Genomic DNA, 18449 nt, shown 5'->3' on the forward strand with positions numbered 1-18449 from the left:
CAAGTACATCCACTCTTGATGACGACTATCCGAAATGGTCGTTTACGAAACGATTTTCAAAACTACCCTCACAGAATCACCCCCTTCACCCTAATCAGTCCTGGCCACAACTTTGTGGCCACTCCAGAAAATGTACTCATTTGGCTGTGACAAGAGCCCTTGATCGTCTTGCTGGACTCATCAGTACTGTCTGAAATGGCAAACTGCTGCATCGTGACAATATTAGGGAAAAAAAACACAAGGCTATAAGCTTACATCATGCATATAAGCACTGACTCCTGAAGGAGAGGAACAAGATATACGGCCACAGCTAGGCTACTCTTGCAACACAACATGATAACCAGACATGGCTTCTTGCAATGTTGTTCTCATCGGGTTATGCATAGAACCAGTTCCCTGAAAGAGGTACCAAGCTATGGGGCACTATGCCGGCGAACTGGGTTCGATTCCTGCACAGGTCATTTAGCGATCCTTCCCAGACTCTCTCTCCCCACTTATTTCCTGTCCCTCTTTCACTGTCCTATCTGAATAAAGGCTAAATCCCCCCCCCCCCCCCAAAATACACAAAAAAGTTAGTACCACATGATGACCAAGAGGTAGCTTCTTGTGGCTGGGTTTGTAGCGAAGGGGAGTAGAGTTGCCCAGCTGGGACTCGAACCCAGACCTTCTGGGGTAGTAAATTGGGGCTCTGACCGCTACACCAAAGAGCCAGGCTCGTTGGCATGTTAGTCAGAACACACCCACAACCCTAGTGATGGTCACTCCATCACAAGGTTCTTCTCACCTGGTCGTTGCCCACTTTAGCGCGGGGCCAGGGCACGTCCAGCAGGGCCTGCAGCGCCTGGAGACAGGAGGTGATGTTCTCCATCTGGTCCTGGGAGTGGGGGGAGCACAGGAACTCCACACTGATGCCTGCAGTGGAGACACACAGCATCACATACCCAGAGATAAGGCCCCAGACACTGTACGTGTCTCTACCATGTTAATAATGAATTGAGTGTGACCTATGTAGTCATACTCTAGTAAATGCAGTATGTATGACATATCTGTACACTGAAAACAACACAGGCCGTGCAGAAAACCTGGGCTTTTTTTATTTTACATTTATGAAATCATTCAACGTTCTCTACACTTCTTTGCACCTATTCTGTGGAGTTATGTGATTAACTCATTGAACTACACACATAATGGAAGTAAAGGTGTAGAATTAAATGGTTTCAGCTCCTCTCCAACAGCTTCTCTGCCTTAATTTCCTTTGGGATCAAGAAAACACCCTTCACAACAAAAGATGTATTAGTAAAACTGAAGGCATCATTAGCATGAAGTCTCATCATCCCATGTCTGACCCAGTATGAGGTGCAGGCGCTCGGTGTTGATGTCCTCGGGGGACTTGACGGTGGCGAGCGAGGTGGACTGGCCCATGGAGGTGGGGGTGACGGGCCGGGACAGGTTGGCGGGACCCTCGTCCGTCAGGATGAAGCCCGTGCTGTTGAGCCAGAGGGCGCAGGCGTGCAGGATGGGGGCCCACGAGGAGCAGTAGTGCGGACGAGCCTGCTCCAGGGTCTCGGCAGCGTAGAACGCACCGCCTGGGGGAAGAGGATGGAGGAGGAGGATGAAAGAGGAGAAGGATGTTGGAGGAAGAGGAGGATGGATGGAATAACAGTGTAGGAGAAATGAAATAAGACATCAAGCATTACATCATCAAGGAATTGATTAAGTAGGAGTGAGGGAGCGAGGACGAGGGAAGACATGACATTACATTACACTTTGCTGACACTTTTATCCAAAGCGACTTACAGTAATTTATAGGGTATTGGTTACAGTAATGAGAAAATGATATTCCAATTGAGCTTTTGAGAGATATTTAAATAAACTTCTGTCCTCAATGACGCCTTGTATGACGTCATCACAAGGCCACAAGCAGAAGGGAGGACGGTAGTTAGGATATTAGAAAGGACTCCAGGGCCCCACCGCGGCTCTAACAGTCGGGCACTGGGCAGCTACACCGGCGACCTTCGATTCTGGCTGGTTCCAGAACCTTCCCCATCCCTCCCTCTCCCTCTCCCTCTCCCTCTCCCCACTAGTTTCCTGTCAATTCTCTCACTGTCCTTTCATAAATAAACTAATTTTTTTTTTTTAAAGAAAGAGCCCCAAGACGGCGTTGGTTCCACCTCCTGACCTGCGGGGGGCAGCTTGTGGGCGTAGTGTGCAGGGAGGGTGAGGAGTGCGTGGTCCTGCAGGGCGGCCAGCCACAGGCGGCTGAGGGTGGGCAGGTCCGTCTGCACGAAGCACAGCAGGTTGGCGTCTGCTGCCGGACTAACTCCTCCTCCTTCCTCTCCTCCTGCTCCAATGCCCTCCTCCTCCGTGTCAGTCTCCGTGGTCTCGCTCCGGCTGGCTGTCTGCACTGCCACTATGTAAACCTGGACCAATGAGAACAACCAAGTGTTTGATGGAGAAGCATTAAGTACAGTAGTAGTAGTGGTAGTAGCAGTAGTAGTAGAAGTAGAAGTAGTAGTAGCAACAGCAGCAGCTTTTATCTGTCCCCACATGGGAAACTGTTTTGGGCAAACGGTAGGGTTAATCTCCATCTGAAAACGCATTAAGGACTCAGTCACAGCAACATCAAGGTGGTATAAACAAATATGATCAGATCACTACAGCAATTCATTAGTAAGATTAATGGAGAAATGATGACCATCTAATCTACTTCCATGTTATGGCATGGTTATGCCTATGATTTGGTCATGAATGGTTTAAAGGGCAGGTGGCTAAGCTACCTCAGACCAGACCTTGTGCACAGTGAGGGTCTCAAAATGGACCTCGACTGCATTGCTATTTTATGGTTATGTTATGGTTTCTATGGCTTGGCCATTAGCGGTGTAAGGGTCGGTCGGGCATGTGCTTAAAATCAAATAAATAAATACAAAAACACTAATCCTACAGGGCATTTGCACTTATTATTGTGTATTTTTGCTATGCACTTTGTATCAGCAAGTGTTGCATACTATGATTATGTCCTCGATTGTAAGTCCCATTGAATAAAAGCATCTCAAAATGGTCTCAAAATGGACTTAAAGGGACACTGTGCAGGAAATGGTCAAAAAAGGTACTGCAACTATGCTGCTCATTGAAACTGTGTCGCCTATTGCCAAATTTCACATTTTCATGATAGTTTACTAAGTAATAAACTAATGTTTTCTAGTATGGCCCAAGTACAGTCATTTTTGCAGCTAAAAATGGCTATTTCTGGAAATTCAAAATGGCGGACCATGGAGAAGATCCCCCTTTTCATGTATGAAAAGTGCATTTTTTCCAGTCATAAGGCCACACCAATTTAATTTGTTGGTTCTCGGATTTTTTCAGGAAAAAGTTGAAGCGAGAGGGCGAAAAAAAAAAAAAAAAAAAAATTAGTCGTGTGGTAATGCCACGGATGTAATAAGGGGACTGTTATGTTATACCACCTGTATATCAGCCTCACATGGACCTCCAAAGGAAGGTGCAAGACAGGCAAACACCTGGACACGGAGAAGGACAGTGTAGAAGGGAATTAAGGCAGCCAAATAGACCAGGCACAAAATTAGCTCATAGGGCAATTATTATATTAATCTGGTTTGAATAAACTGAGATGATTCAACAGTCTGAAACCGCAGTCTTCATTGAACAAGACAGCAGCATTGTGACCATATCAATGGAATTACAAGCTATAAAAGTACAACTTTAGAATGTTAGACCACTTACTTACAACAGTGACCAACAAGCACAAGTCCCAAAATCAATAAAAATAAAAGACCAAAAATAATGTAATCTCACTCTTCTTTGAGTACAGAATGTGCACAAAATACTACTAGTAACAGAAAAAGTTACAGTAATTAAATTTTAACAAAACAAACAGTCCAATCTGATTCAGATTCTTGACTTTTTCTTGGCACTTCAGGGCTCCAGACTAACTTTTTGCACTGGTTGCACTGGTGCGCCTACATTTTTGTTTAGGTGCACCAGCACAAAATGTATGTGCACCCAAATGTTTTCACCACCCCATACACACACGCACCTCAGCTTTAAAAAATAATAATTAAAATAATAACAATAGCAATAATAATAGCAACAACAACAACAACAATAATAATAATAATAATTATTATTATTATTATTATATTATTGTTGCTATATTTTAAAAGACCTGGAGCATTTCATGTGCTATAGACTAGTCTTCCAAATGTGCTCTTTATAAAAGACATGACAGTAGGCTACCTAACTAACACATCTTGACTACAAGCAGTTTGGCTGGTAGAAAAGACCAAATTAGTAGCCTTTAAGCCTTTAAGTAGGCAGTATGTGTTTGACTAGTAAGATCAACATACCAGCCTTTTCTGCAATACACGGCACAAGTACAGAGTTACAATAGATAGATGGATGGATGGATGGATTTTTTTTAACAAACCCTGCTAAAAATGTCATAATTTTTAAAATCATTAGGCACAAATAGCCTAGCCTATGTTTACAGTGGAATCTGAGGTGAATTGGGTTTTGTCTATTTCCCCGTTTTTGAGCGCTCTCCCTCTGCATAATGAGTGTGGTTTCTTAGCAAGCGCTACGAACAGACACGACAGCACTAGTGCGCTCGCTCGCTCAGTCTCTCTCTCTCTCTCTCGCTCTCTCTCTCTCTCGCTCGTGCTGTCTCGAGGTGCATGAACGATGCCTTGCCCTAGTCGCTATCTAAAAACTCTCACAGAAGTCCCGACAGACTAGCGCGTCACCTGTTGTTTGGCCAGCTCTGCACCCGTCTGCGTTTTTGTGTGGCAATGTTTAATATCCGCTCAAGCCATTTAGTTTTTCCCCGTGATTGTGACTCTCTCGTGTTTAAAATATCCTCAAGTCATTTTGCTGTTTTTACCGTGATAGTAACTCTCTCCTCCGTTGCAAAACTCGCCTGGTTGAGAACACAAAACTCGCTGGCACATGTGAACTCGGATAGTTGAGCGAAGTCGAACATTCTATTCTGAAACGTCGGGCTGCCTGTGAACGAGGAAGGGCGAGAAATTAAGCTACGGGTAACCAGGGGGGTTGCTTCCTCCAAGCGGGACCATAGTTGTTGTTTTACTTTTTTAAAACTGCTATCCCACTCCACTAATTCCACTAAGAGCCATACTGTGTTTCAATCACCGCTGCTACTACCCACAGGGGCTTCAACTTGCCATTGCATGTTTGTCTGTAAAACCATTTGAATGTAACGCGTTTCCTGATTCGCTAGTCGTAATCGGCTTGTTGAAAGGAGTGGTTTTATTGGTTCTCTACGTCACATGACCTCCAACTACTAAAGAGACACCTCTCCGTTCATGAAAACATGCAGTCTTCGGGTTTTTTTAAGCGATTTCATTTTTTGGGGTATTGAAACCGTTTTTTTTTTTTTTCATTTTGATACAAAATACAAGCGGCGAATCCGAGAACCAACAAATTAAATTGGTGTGGCCTAATGAATACTTAGATTTTCATGGTGGTGGTGAATAGTCATGAAAAAGGTAACATTAGTGAATGGGTAGCATGAATTCTGGAAATAAACAACTAAAAATCTCACACAGTGTCCCTTTAAAATGGACTCAAAATGGACCTCTACTACTATATAATGGTAAGGTGGTTAGCTGGGACATGGTAAGGTGGTTAGCCGGGGGCGTGTGAATACCTCTGCCCAGGCCTTGAGCACGGCGAGTGTCTCCATGGCGGCGGTGCCCTCGTTGTAGAGCAGGCTGGGCACCTCGCGGCCGCCCTGCACCCTCTGCAGGCTGGACACCAGCAGCTCGTGCACACGCCGCACGTCACGCAGCTCACTCACCACCCCGCTGGAGATCCACGCACTGCACACCTGCAACACAGACGCACAGACGTACAGACGCACAGACGCACAGACGCACAGACGCACAGACGCACAGACGCACAGACGCAAACACACACACACACACACACACACACACACACACAGACACACACACTTTTGACCTTGCTCGTGTTTACTCTAGACTCATGTCAGTTCAGTTTACTTCTGCAACATGACATAACAACATACTCTCTCAGAAGTACTTAAAAAGAGCAGAGGTGGAACATATGGAAACGTTTTTTTGCTAGTGTGTGTGTGTACTCTGGTTTGCTTTGTGTGATACGAGAGTCAGTGAACTGACCTGGCAGGCTTTGGCGGTCACATCAGGAGGGGCATCAGCAGTGAACGCCGGCCTGAGAGCAGCTCCCACCTGTACCAGGTTTTGCGCACACACATGCACACACGCGCGCACACACACGGACGCACACACACACACGCGTGCGCGCGCACACACACACACACACACAGCAATGTGAGAAATGTGAGTAAAATATCTACCAGCTCTGCCTCAACTGACACTTTTTCCTAGTTTCTGAGAAAAGAAAGATGTAAACATCTCCTAGAAGCTGAAGATAAAATACATGGAAAGCAAGTTGCCGTCAGGGGGAAAGCAAACATGACTGCACCTGACCAAATCAAAAAAAAACATAACTGGGCCTCTTAACAAACATTGCACTGCTGCCTACATAACTGACTGCATGCATGAAATGCACACACAGGCAGGCTCACTACACACATGGAGGCCAGCTAAACGCACGCACGCACGCACACGCACACGCACACGCACACGCACACGCACACGCACGCGCACGCGCACGCGCACGCGCACGCGCACGCACGCACACGCACACGCACACGCACACGCACACGCACACACACACACACACACACACACACACACACACACACACAGTGTAATCTGAGCTCAATGGCTCACATACTAAAGCTCAGGTGTTTTGCTTCTAAAAATAAAACACCACCCAGGGACTTCTGAGAAGAGACTTGGGAATGTCGGTCTTGCAAACAGTCTCCCCCTTTATTTGATTTCAAGCCTTCATTTACCCCATTATCAGGGCAAAATACTTCAGTACACAGTAATACGTTATCAGTGCAGCAATGAGAGTAAATAAAAAGAGAAAAGAAAAAGGAAAAGGCAAAAAACGTTCATTGTGCATAAAAGATGAATGCAACTATGGCTAACAAACTCTGCCTGAGTTACAGAGAGGGTATGAGACAGACAACAGGTAGAGCGAGACGGAAAACTAAAAAGACCAAAACAGCAGTAGGCAGCAGTAACGCCACAGGCAGGTGTGTGTGTGTGAGAGAGAGGAAGGATGTGGGTGATGTAGACAAGCCTGTCACTAACTGAAAGAGCTTCAAGGCAAAGTGCACACAGGAGGAGAAATATCGGGTCGATGATAGAGAGAGCGTAAATGATTGAATGAGTTGAATGAGCCAGTCAGTGAGTCAAAAGTGAGTCACAATGGTTTCATGCAGTCCGGTTAGCCAAAGATGATCAGGCAATATGCCTTTGCATTTGAATTTAGTGTCTTTAACCCATTTCGTCCTAAGCCCTTTTTGGTAAAGGGTGCCTTCCTCCTTTTAAAACCGAAATACCTCAGCCTCCGAAGCACATACAAACATGAAATGAGTTACATTTAAAAGCCAAGACCCTCCCCTTATGTGTTCATTCAGCTCTGACATACCCACATAGTTAATAAAACATCTAAAATCTCAAAATCCTGAAAAACCTATGCATGTGTCTCCAGGACACAATGGGTTAATAAGCCTTTGCATCTCACTTTATGAGACATCAGAAGGAGTTAAGAGTTATACTCCAGGATACTGTGGCATGCTGATCTGATCTGTTTTTATGCGAGAAAGGCATTTAACATAATATTGATTAAATATAGTATTATTACTAAATAATCTGATACCATTGCCTGCCTATCAATGTCACCACAGCTATCTTACAAGTGACAAAAGGGGGCAATATTTGTCTGAGACAAACAAACAATTGAACAAACAATTCCTAACCATAAGCCAGTATAGATTACTGCGCCTATTGCCCAAACTGGCAGCACATGCTTCAAGACTGGGAACTGAATTCAGATAAACTTAAACACAAAGAGACACATGTTAACACTCTCCTTGGTAAATGGGCTAAACACAGATATGCCTGCTACAATGCTAAGCGAGATATGACTAACTCAATGGTTCAATAATATTTTTTTTAAAATTAATTTTCTACAGCGCTCTTATAACAGAGTAAGAGAGTCAGAGAAGCTGTGAAGATGACTTCATGCTGTGTGGGTGAGGAGGTGAAAAGATGAAAAGAGGGGGAGTGAAGAAGCGAAAGTGTGATGGTGTGGTGAGTTGAGAGAGAGGATGAGGGAATCCGCGAGTTAGTGGGTGCATCATATGTAAGATAAAACTGAGTGAAGAAGTCACTTGGTGTGAAACAGAGTTTCTGTTTGAAGTGTGTGAGTGTAAGTGAGAAATGCGAGTGAGATTTTGCGGAAGTGATTCACTGACTGGACAAGCATATAAATCAATGAGCATGTGAGTGAACAGAGAGCATATAAAGGGAAACACCAGCATATAAAAAAAACCCTGATGGAGTCAGCATCAGGAGCACTGTTCGCAAAAGAAAGTTTTTTTTGTGTGAAATGTCAGGATGAACCTAAAAAAAAAGATTGAAGCATAAATCCTCCTCAGTCTTCAAACACAGGGATACTGATACTACACTAATTCCAGCACAGAGAATGCACAGTAGACACTTTAGACAAATTCTACTTTCAACGAATTTCCTTCAAAGCCAAAATCCCCTAACTTCCGTGAACCCCTGTACTTCAGAGTCAGTCATGTGCACTACTAAGTCATCTCTTACGTTGGCCTGGTACTGCTCCAGGATGCCATGTCCGGGGAACTCGGGTTCGGGGACGCTGGCGAACTTGCGGATGACGAGGAGCAGAGTCTGCAGGCCGGCCAGCCGCAGCTGCTGACTGTGGTCCGTCGCCGCCACAAACGCCATGCGGATCAGATCGGCCAGGTGCAGCACCAGGAAATCTGTTGTGGAAGAGAGAGAGAGAGAGAGAGTTGGTAGTCCATCCCAGGCAAGTGGAAGAAATCCATGAGGCATCATATCGGTCAGTCGATCGGCCAGTCTATCAAAGTTTTTTTGAGTATTGACTGTTTGAGAATTGAACAGAAAACAAAAGTTTGCATGAGTGTTTGTGAAAACATTAACACCAGGAGTGGCTGTAGCCATTTGGGGGCCCTAAGCAAAATCAAGATATGGGGCCCTTCTGAATTGATTTTGCTGGTATTTTCTATGACTGGGCAGATTGTTAGGGGGACCCTACAGAGGGCAGATTTTGGTGGGGCCCTAGGCTATCGCCTAGCATGCCTACTTGGTTATTGTTCTGTATTCTTCTTTTTCACACAACACAGTTCTAACTTTCACACATTTTTCCCACTTGCACAACCCTCAAATAGGTTTGTAGGCGTCTATACGAGCAGCACCATCATCATGAAACCCTTGGACTAGTGCAATGTGAAAAAGAACTGATCATCATTTCAGTTTGACCAGCCAACAGGAACAATGTACAAGCTGTCCAGTGTCCGCTGTTAAACAACCAGCAAGGTATACGACTATCTTGAGAAGCCATGCAGTACCACTAGATGGCGGCAGGACACCCATAAACAATGCAGGACATTCAAAATGACAATACACTCATTAACCCCTTAAGACCCTACCCCTGTTATAAATTAGCGGTTACCAGAGTGGCAGTGACATAATGGCGTAATGTATTACTAAAGGCCTGTCATAGTGGTGTTAGTTACGTTTTTTCAGTGGCTATTACAACGTCCCAGTGGAGGAATGGTGCCTGGTAAGGGGCTACAGAAGTGCAAGTCATTGTGTGTCAGTATGAAAATGACAAGATAGGCCAAGTAGCGGATTAGTTGGATTGCTAATGTATAAATCAGAGAATATGAAGTAAGAAGGTGAGAGGTGATGAGTTGAGGTGTGTTTAAATCCCTATACTTTTCCAATTCCGGCTGAAGACTAATGCAGAAGTGTGTGTCTATCCATATAGGGGTGTGTGTGTGTGTGTGCATCAATCACTTCTCACTTCAGCACACAGACCTGTGGACTCCTGGCCCCTCCTGAGCCAGGGCAATGTGGTACACAAGCTGGAATAGGAAAGTAGAATAGCTCTCTGGGAGAGTGTGTGTGTGTGTGTGTGTGTGCGTGTGTGTGCGTGTGTGTGCGTGTGTGTGCGTGCACGTGTGTGTTCTTTTACCGACCTGTAGACTCCTGCAGGCGGCGCTCCTGAGCCAGGGCCATGTCGAAGTGGGCGGGGTCGGCGCTCTCGCACAGCGCCATTACGCGGCAGACGCACTGCACGGCGAACACGCGCGTGGCCCAGCGCAGGCTGCCGAAGGAGCCGCCAGAGTCGCCGCTGCGCGCCTGGAACACGGAGGAGTCGTCGTCGCCCCCGCCATCCTCGTCCCCCTGCTGCTGCTGAGGGTCCAGGGCCCCCGCCGCCACCGCCGCGCTGTCTATAGTACATCACACACATTACATTACACTTACATTACATACATTACATTGCACTTAGCTGACGCTTTCATTCATTCAAAGCGACTTACAGTTATTATTTGTCAAGGTATTGGTTACAGTCCCTGGAGCAATGTGGGGTTAGGTGCCTTGCTCAAGGGCACTTCAGCCATGGATGGAGATGTAGGGAGATGTCAGGGGGGATTTGAACCTGCAACCCCTAGATTGAAAGACCAACTCTCTAACCACTAGGCCACGGCTGCCCCGTTACATTACATTACATTACATTACACTTACAACCCCACCTATTAGTATCGACACCCTTGCATATGCATGATAAATTGCAAAACTGGAAAGAACACCAAGTGTACACTACAGACAGTGTGCGCCCTGAAACAATGCCAAATGTATGTCTGTGCATATTTAAAACCCAACACCTCTTGTATTGCTAAATGAATGTTCCACGTTGGGAAATGAATAGTGCCATATGCTCTGTACTGTCTGGCCTGGCATGGTGCCCCCATCCCCCGCTCCCACCGCACCTACAGGGGGCAGAAGCACATGTAGATTGTATGCCGTGTTCCCGGAAACCATACAAAATGCACGGGTGCATATTCAAACACAACACATACTGCGGGAAGTTAAGGAACTAGGAAGTGAATAGCATGTGTACTACCTTTTACGCCCCGACAGTGGCATACGGAAGTTCATGCTAAAGAAGAACACAGACTGGATTGCACTGTAAGGCAATACTCCATGTTGGGAAATTAATATCGCCATATGTTCTATGCTGGCAAGCCAATAGGGGTGCAAAGGGGTCAGTTGTGCAAGGCCCAGGGCAAAGTAGGGCCCAGAATTGGTTCTTCATCACAGACTTTGTCCCGGGCCCTGTGTACGGTCTGGCCTTGGCGTGGTGCCCGTAGCGCGGGCGACTCGCCACCCCCCACTCACCTGCGGATGCCAGCAGCACGTCCTTGCAGAGCTTGAGCCAGTGTGCCAGCTTGCCGGTGGCGGCCGAGCCCAGCATGTGGCCCAGCGTCTCCCGGATGTCCTGGCGCAAGCGGCCGTCCCACTCGCGGTCCAGCAGGCAGAACAGCGCTCCCTCCAGGCCCACCTCCTTAATGGTCACGTCTGGCCCAGGATGAGGGAGAGAGAGAGCAGAGGAATTAGTGAAAGTGAAAGCCAAACTGGGAAACTCCAACTCCCATTGTCATTGTGACACAGCACTCCACAGCAAACAAGTGAACACTACACACAACGAAATTGCATTTATGCCTCACCTGTGCAAGGGGTCGAGAGTCGACTTTGGGCTACAAGTCTGACTCCGCAACCGCTCATCAATGACTGCCCAATTAGGAGTTTTCACAATGACTTCAACAAGAAGCTCTGGGTATTTCTCAAAGTGAAGGGTTCTATCCTTGCTAGTGTGAGTAACGGCCATTTTTCACGGATTTCACCAACGAGTATCCAATAACTAGCTCTAAGTGTAATTAATAATTGGATCCTTCTTAAGGAAATGCGCCAAAAATGGGTGTTACTCGCATTAGCAAGGCTAGAACACTTCCCTTTGAGAAACACACTCTGTTTTGAAGCAAAGCAGGTATAAATGACTACCGGATTCAGGTAGAAAACAACGATATGTGTGTATGTCTATGTCACCAAATGCAACTTTAACCTGGTTCGAATGCATTCAATTGAAGGAGTTTATCGCTCCAAAATGTGTGCAACTGTGTGCTGCTAAAATACAGAGCATACTGCTTTTTTCCCTTAATATGATAAATGGTTTTAAAAAAGATATTGACGTCAATCTTCATATAATGCCAACCTAAATGTTAAAAAACCTTCAACTTCAAAATGCAACTGGCACGCCTGCGATAGATACTCACGGTAACATACAAACTTGCCATGGCCTTTTTAAGTGCCAATTTTCATTCTAAACAAAACTATTCCTTTAAACCAGGGGAGGGGAACCTTTTTCATTTGAAGGGTCATTTCAAATTCATCCGAGGGCCATAAAAGTCCTCCGAGGGCCACATTATGAACCCAAACACGGATTTCCCCCTGCTTGTTAGGCCTATATTGTAGGCAGCCTCCTTTTAAAACAGACCCCACCTTCTGTAGGTCCCCAGAATATAACTTAATTGTATTGCAAATGTATTTTCTAAGTTTCCTTTACCTTTTATGTGAAGCTGCTTAACATTAAAACTATATCGGGGCCTGATAAAACGGCCTCAAGGCCGCAAACGGCCCTCGAGACATAAGTTCTCCACCCCTGCTTTAAACTATTCCATGTCATTATTTCAACAAAACCAGTCACCTTGAAATGCAACAGCAGCCCAACCAACTCGTATCCAGAGTCTCTCTCTCTGGACCGTCACAGGTAAGGCAGTCAACTCCACACAGCCCTTGTAAACTACAAGTATTGAGGCCAATCTCAACACACCACACCAAAGAGGACAATGCCTAAAATTAGCTGATCATTAATTTTGCTGCCCTACAATATCAAATAAGCAGTATCTACCTACATACACCATGTAGGCAAAGGGAAGCCATGACTGTGAATTCATGTCATACATGTCTTTAGTATTGTTACAAAATATCTTCCATTTTCATGCTACAAAAGACCAACAACCGGTATCATTCAATTCGGCAGTATGACAAGGAGGATTATTTATTCTGCTTATAGCTGTAATGGTTGTAAGGATCCCACTTTGCCTTTGAAGGGCAGTATAGGAGCAAAGCTGCCTGCAAAAGGTATGATTGCTCTGACCTCCAATAGATAAATGAATGAAAGATAAATCCCGTCCTGAACCATGTGTATGACTAAGTCTATATGCACTGTCCGCACAGCACACATCTAAATGTCTACTCACTTATATGTGAGCAGCTTCACTTGAGTGCACACTTCACATTCATATGTGAGCATTTGGCTATAAGTGTGTGAATGTGGATAAGTGAATAGAAAAGTATGCATGCAAGTGTGACTGTGAGTGTGTCTAAGAGGGCTCCACACATAGCCGTGTATGGTCTCATGGACCAGTGAGTGTATTTGACAGAGTCTGGGGGCGTGCTTCCTATCTTGGCCTGAATGTATGCCCACCTGTGTGTGTGTGTGTGTGTGTGTGTGTGTGTGTGTGTGTGTGTGTGTGTGTGTGTGTGTGTGTGTGTGTGTGTGTGTGTGTGTGTGTGTGTGTGTGTTCAACCTTTCAGTCTGGTACCCCAACTCATTCACCCCCTTCTGTATACACCACGGACAAACTCAGGTCATAGAATCCATTTCACACGCACTGAATGGCTGCACATTCTACAAGAATATATCCAGGCATGAGCGGATTATAGACCTTTTATTAGAAAAACTGCAATATGTTTGCCCCTCACCTGTAACAATGTATACAAACTGTGTTCTAAAACCCCAAATGTTTGCTCTAAACCAGAACCCAACTGCTTTTAATGGACTGAATGCAACTAAACCAGACATCACTATTATTGATGAGGACAATCAAACTGTTGATATAGTGGAAGTAGGATGTTGCTTTGACTCATATCTAGAAGAAACGTTTTGTGAGAAACTAATGAAGTATCAACCACTTGTGCAGGAAATCACTGTGATGGGCTACAAATGCCAATATATAGTGCTTGTATTTGGAAGTTTGGGCCACGTGCATAGACTGGCCACTAGGGGACTAAGGATGCTTGGCTTCCCAAAAATGAATGCAAAAAGCTTGCTTAAATATTGTTCAATATCATCAATAATTGGTAGTCGACACATATGGAGAAGAAGGTGCTGTGTATACCCTTGAGACTTTTACCCCACGGACTATTGATCACTGTGGTGCCACTTATCTAGTTCATGCCTGAGTATCTTTGCAACTGATACATTTGTGTCTATGGAAACTCAATTTTGAATTGTGGGCACAAATAAAGAAGTAAACTGTGCGTGCGCGTTGCTCTGCTCACTTAGCAGTGTGTTGTCTCAGCAAAGCAGCTCTCTGACCAGCGAATAAATGTATTTGGACAGTGATTATGTGTGTGTGTGCGCTTGTAAGACAGTGTCTGTGTGTGTGTGTGTGTGTGCTCCTCACCTAGGTGTGTGTTGTCTCGTCGGGGCAGCTCTTTGACCAGCGTGACGGCGTGCTCACACACCTCCACGGCCTCCCTCTGGGCCAGCTGCCTCAGACACGCCACCACCGCACGCCGCAGAAGCAGGTACGAGCTGCACATGTTCACCTGCACACGTACACACATGCACGCACACACACACGCACGCACGCACGCACGCACACACACACACACACACAGTTAATAGTCAATAATGTTGGAGGGGGTTAGTAGTACACCACTTATCCCACACGCCCTGTTACATTAACTCTGTCAAACAATGCCCACATTTCAAACCTAATGCCACCACATGTTTGGGAAACAAAACACAGCCACACCCAGAAACTCACCCCCCATGAGCACGCATACACACACACACACAAACACACACGTGCACATTCACAGAACACCCTTATAGCCCTCTCCTTCCCTTATTTACAGCACACACAATATCACAACACAGCAAACAACTTGCCGAAACAAAAGAAAAAAACAGCCAGAACGAAATAGCAACGCCATTTAGTAATAAAAAACTCAGATGGATTGGGCTTAAAACAAAAATATCTCTCTCTCACACACACACACACACGCCACCCATTAATGACAAGAAAGCAGGTGTGTGTGGTGCCCCCCAAGCACTGCTCCATGACCATCGTCTGCAATGGAAATGTGTCAGAGGCAAAAGCAACCCCAGCAGGAGGCACCAGTGGGCAAGGCAAAGTAATATCTCTCTCTCTCTGTCTCTCTCGCTGTCTCTCTCTCTCACGCACGCACGCACACACAAACTGACCCTCACTCACTCACTCACTCACACAAAATCAGCAACTTCTGATATGAGCGTTCCAATTCCATTAGCTCATCTAACGGCGTTAAGTTGTTGAAAATCATTAGATGTGGTGATGGCTATGACTATGCATGTTTATGGATGCGATTTAAAACGATGAGGCCTTTTACTAAGAATGGGATGAGATCATGTTATCACTGTTTCAAAAGGTTAAAATGGAGAACAGCCCTTGAGACAATAATCTTGTTACACCCCCCCCCCCCTTTCCAAAATACTTGATAAGTCAGCTGTAAGTAATCACTGTCCTCATATCAGAGTACAAACTGTAGGCAAAAACAAATAGATCGCACAGACAGACAGACAGACAAACGGAGAGACACAAAGGCATGCATGACAAGCTGTTAGCTCCTCCTCTTGGGGCTGTGAGAGAAAACGAAGTGGTCCAGGAGTGTGAGTCACATTACCACGGTGAAGTTGTGTGTGTGTCTGTGAGTGCACAGAAGTGTGTGTGTGTGGGTGTGTGTGTGTGTGTGTGCGCGCATGTCTATACGCAAGTGTGTGTCTGTGTGTGCACTCAAGAGCGTGCATAAGTGTATGTATATGTGTTTACGCTTTTAAATAAGGGTATTTTAAGCATAATGCCAGGCAGGCCTGAGAAACCCGTTTCATGTCCAAAAAAGGAGGGCGGGGGGACTAGTTTGGCTGAAGGCTTCAGTGGATGCAGTGAAATGAAGTACCCAGACTGGAGAATAATAAGATCCCTGCTGAGAGCAGAGCACTGATCTCTCTCTCGCTCCCTCGTTCCCTCTTGCTTTCTCGCTCCATCTCTTTCTCTCACACACACACACTCTCTCCTTCCTCTTGCACTCTTTCACTCCATCTCGCTCTTCTCCCTCTCTAGGCTTCTTTCCATCACTCGCTTCCCTCTTTCTATTCTCTTATTCTTGGGCCACACATAAAGACTCGACGATGCACAGAAAAGAGCCACTGAGGCTCAACTAATTTGTGGGTGTGTGGCCGAGAGAGAGACAACTAGTGTGTATGGGTGGGAGTGGCATATACAGAGACTGTGTGAGAAACTGAAAGTCTGTGTGTGTGTGTGTGTGTGTGTGTGTGTGTGTGTGTGTGTGTGTGTGTGTGTGTGTGTGTGTGTGTGTGTGAGAGAGACAACTTGTGTGGATGAGTGAAAGAGTGAAACTCTGTGTGTGTGTGTGTGTGTGTGTGTGTGTGTGTGTGTGTGTGTGTGTGTGTGTGTGTGTGTGTGTGTCACAGTGAACTCGGAGTGAGTGTGTATACGAGACTGAGAATCTGAAAGTGTGTGTGTGTGTGTGTGTGTGTGTGTGTGTGTGTGTGTGTGTGTGTGTGTGTGTGTGTATGTATATGTATGTGTGTGTGTGTGTGTGTGTGTGTGTGTGTGTGTGTGGTCCTGTCCCATCTTTGACATTTTTCCCCCTTACACTAGGTTGCCGACCTGCAGTGGTGGGTAGCTTGCGCAGCCTGGTCTGATGTAGACACAGGTGTCACTGCAACATGAATTTACAGGCCTCCAAACCATGTCGGGCACTCTGTCTCGGTCTGTGTTGACATTTTAGCCTCCAGCCATCCCTCAGTGGCTATTCATCTCCATCATATCATTCCCTCCCATTTACTAGCACTACATTGGTTCACTGTCATGCCTGCACTGCAATCTGCTGTCCATCCACCACTAGGACTGTGCGATCGGATGAAGCACTTTTCCCTGTAGTCGGAGATGCATTAAAATTAGCTTCCTAACTCCGACAGCTTGAAAGCACCTGGATCGAAATCAATCTCGAAACAGCACTGCTGTGTCAACCTTTGCTCGACATTTTACTCTTCCTGTATTCTCTCTGATATCACTTTGTCTAAGAACAATTGCAAAAAACAAAACAAAAAACAGAACATTCGTGTTTACAATACCATCATGTTCAGAGATACTACAGCAGACGATTAATCCAGCCGACCCACCAATTGACCAACACTTTTATATAGTTTATACAAAATTATTATGACGTTTGAAAGTTGGCGTATTGTGTTTAGTCGTCATGGCGTGCAAATGAGGTTATTGAGTGAGTCAAGTGATTGAAGGCGTAATCGGGGCGATGCATTGGGTGAGTATGTGTTCAACGTGCACCTCGCGTGCCCGCATTGGGTTAGTCGATGATCGAGAGACTGGTGAAAAAAACGAAACAATACAAGTGAGAGTGAATGTGCCAAGAGCGAGCGAACTGAAAAACAAGTCATGAAGAGGGATAGAGGGGTAGAGGGGGATAGAGGGATAGAGAGAGAAGAGGAAGAAGAAGAAGAAGAAGAGAGAAAGGTTCCACACGGCAGCCAAACAGGCAGAGACCTACCAACACCGAGTAATCCAACAACACCTCCTGTGCAGAAGAGCAAAGAGAAATGGACATCACATCACAGATACACACACAGATGGATGGAGACACACACACATACGACGCCATTACGCTCATGTTTGAGAACCATATCCTCTCTGGCTTTGGTAGCTGCAAAAGCACTCCTAAACTCAATAATTAAATCGTAAAGTCAAACTATAAGCTCTCAATCGTCAAACTCTTCATGGTGTAATGACTCATGGCAACATAAAAGACCACTTATTTAAATGAGTCAAAGTACTGAAATGGTTTCAATTATGGTGCTGTAGATTTAGACTGCCCCCATCCTCCCTTTCACTTAGTCATGGACACCAAGGGGAGGAAATAAATGTAGCAAAATATGAGCATTTACAAATAATTGGCAAATGAAGGCCAATTTTACTTGAATGAATTACTAATTTGTGCCTTAATCATTGCCACAATGCCTTAATCATACACATTACTACACTATATAGTGTAATTTGCCCAATGTTGTCCACCCTCCACAGAATTTGACTATTGGATGGTGTACATTTCTTTCCCTGATGCACACGCACACACAGAAGAAATGTAGAAACATGGAGCACACTGAGAACGAGTGTGAGTGCACAATACGAATGCGGAAATTCCCTCCCTCTCGCACGCACGCACGCACGCACGCACGCACAATTGGATACTCTCTGACTGACACGCACACACGCAAGCATGCAAGCACAGTTGCACACACACGCACATACA

At 45.5% G+C, this 18449-nt stretch overlaps 1 protein-coding gene across 3 annotated transcripts in view; it reads right to left on the bottom strand.

Annotated features, from left to right (window-relative positions):
• heatr5a (HEAT repeat containing 5a) overlaps positions 1 to 18449 on the bottom strand; it is a 60132-nt gene that overhangs the window by 11287 nt on the left and 30396 nt on the right. For 2 of the 3 annotated variants that reach the window (XM_063183740.1, XM_063183739.1), the window contains exons 23-32: positions 17691 to 17717; positions 14519 to 14663; positions 11388 to 11567; positions 10184 to 10438; positions 8763 to 8941; positions 6174 to 6242; positions 5681 to 5860; positions 2180 to 2420; positions 1347 to 1586; positions 785 to 912 (exon numbers count right to left, since the gene is read on the bottom strand). In XM_063183740.1, the coding sequence (XP_063039810.1) occupies positions 785 to 912; positions 1347 to 1586; positions 2180 to 2420; positions 5681 to 5860; positions 6174 to 6242; positions 8763 to 8941; positions 10184 to 10438; positions 11388 to 11567; positions 14519 to 14663; positions 17691 to 17717 (1644 nt within the window). The remainder of the gene's footprint in view (positions 1 to 784; positions 913 to 1346; positions 1587 to 2179; positions 2421 to 5680; positions 5861 to 6173; positions 6243 to 8762; positions 8942 to 10183; positions 10439 to 11387; positions 11568 to 14518; positions 14664 to 17690; positions 17718 to 18449) is intronic. The other variant, XM_063183741.1, reaches the window with a different exon arrangement.

This window comes from Engraulis encrasicolus, chromosome 19 (assembly GCF_034702125.1).
Source record: "Engraulis encrasicolus isolate BLACKSEA-1 chromosome 19, IST_EnEncr_1.0, whole genome shotgun sequence".
NCBI lineage: Eukaryota > Metazoa > Chordata > Actinopteri > Clupeiformes > Engraulidae > Engraulis > Engraulis encrasicolus.